Genomic DNA, 1,064 nt, shown 5'->3' with positions numbered 1-1,064 from the left:
TCTCTCTCTCTCTCTCGACATGAGGTGTGTTTTATTTTCATTAATCATACAAATACTTTTCTATAATATTCCAGGAACAACCAGAGAAATTTGGCAGTCTAGTTGGGGGTTCTCAAAGAGACCCACAGGCTAGTGGCATGAATGTAGAGTGCCCAGGTTCACAGTGCAGCCTGTGGCTCGTGTCCAGGTGGCTTTTCCTCCACATCATGAGGGGACTCAGAGATGACGGGGGTGAGGGATCCTCTAGGCTTTTAGGAAGTATCACCCTGCTTTTCCTGTTCAATGGTCTTTTTGGTTGGCAGGATGCTTTGCTCCTTCATCTCAGTTTTCTTCAGATTGGCCTTATAGAAGCTGGTGATTTCACCCATGTCTGACTTGTCTGCCATTTTCTTACAGCAATTCATGCAGATTCTCACCCTCAGCCTGGGCTCCTGGTACTCCCATTCACATGGCTTTAGCAAGAAACCTACTCTTATTTTTTTTTTTTTTACTTTATTTATTTATTTGACAAAGAAAGAGGAGGAGAGAAAGACAGAATGGGCACTCCAAAGCCTCCAGCCATTGCAAAAGAAATCTAGCCCCTTGTGCATCTGGTTAACGTGGGTCCTGGGGAATCGAACTGAGGTCCTTTGGATTTGCAGGCAAATGCCTTAACTTCTAAGCCATCTCTCTAGCCCCTACACTCTTGTTTTAACTATTTGAATATGATTTTTTTTTTCCTGTTTCTTCATGTGTGTGCTTTACTTTCTCTTCTGCGTGAAGGATCCCTTCAAGTGTTTTCTGTAGAGCTGGTTTAGTTGTCATAAACCCCTTTAGCCTGTTTCTGTTGTGGAATATCCTTATTTCCTCATAATTATGGTTGACAGTTGTTATCTTTCAGAACTTGGAGTATATCATTCCAAGCCCTTCTGGCTTTTAAAGTTTGTGTTGAGTCATCTGCTGTTATTCTGATGGGCTTGCCTTTATAAGTGACTTGCTTTTTTTCTCTAACTGCTTTCAATATATTGTCTTTGGTTTGCATGTTTGGTAGTTTAATTATAATGTGTCAAGGAGAGGTTCTTTCC

At 41.4% G+C, this 1,064-nt stretch overlaps 1 protein-coding gene across 1 annotated transcript; it reads right to left on the bottom strand.

The window, feature by feature from the left end:
* Positions 1 to 251: 251 nt before the first annotated feature.
* LOC123459277 (thymosin beta-10-like) lies at positions 252 to 386 on the bottom strand. Its single transcript, XM_045145055.1, has one exon. The coding sequence runs from the start codon at positions 384 to 386 to the stop codon at positions 252 to 254; it is 135 nt and encodes a 44-aa protein (XP_045000990.1).
* Positions 387 to 1,064: the final 678 nt, after the last annotated feature.

The sequence above is a fragment of the Jaculus jaculus genome, chromosome 1 (assembly GCF_020740685.1).
Source record: "Jaculus jaculus isolate mJacJac1 chromosome 1, mJacJac1.mat.Y.cur, whole genome shotgun sequence".
Classification (NCBI taxonomy): Eukaryota; Metazoa; Chordata; class Mammalia; order Rodentia; family Dipodidae; genus Jaculus; species Jaculus jaculus.
The sequence above is the reverse complement of the archived record's forward strand: the minus strand, read 5'-3'. Positions and strand labels throughout refer to the sequence as shown.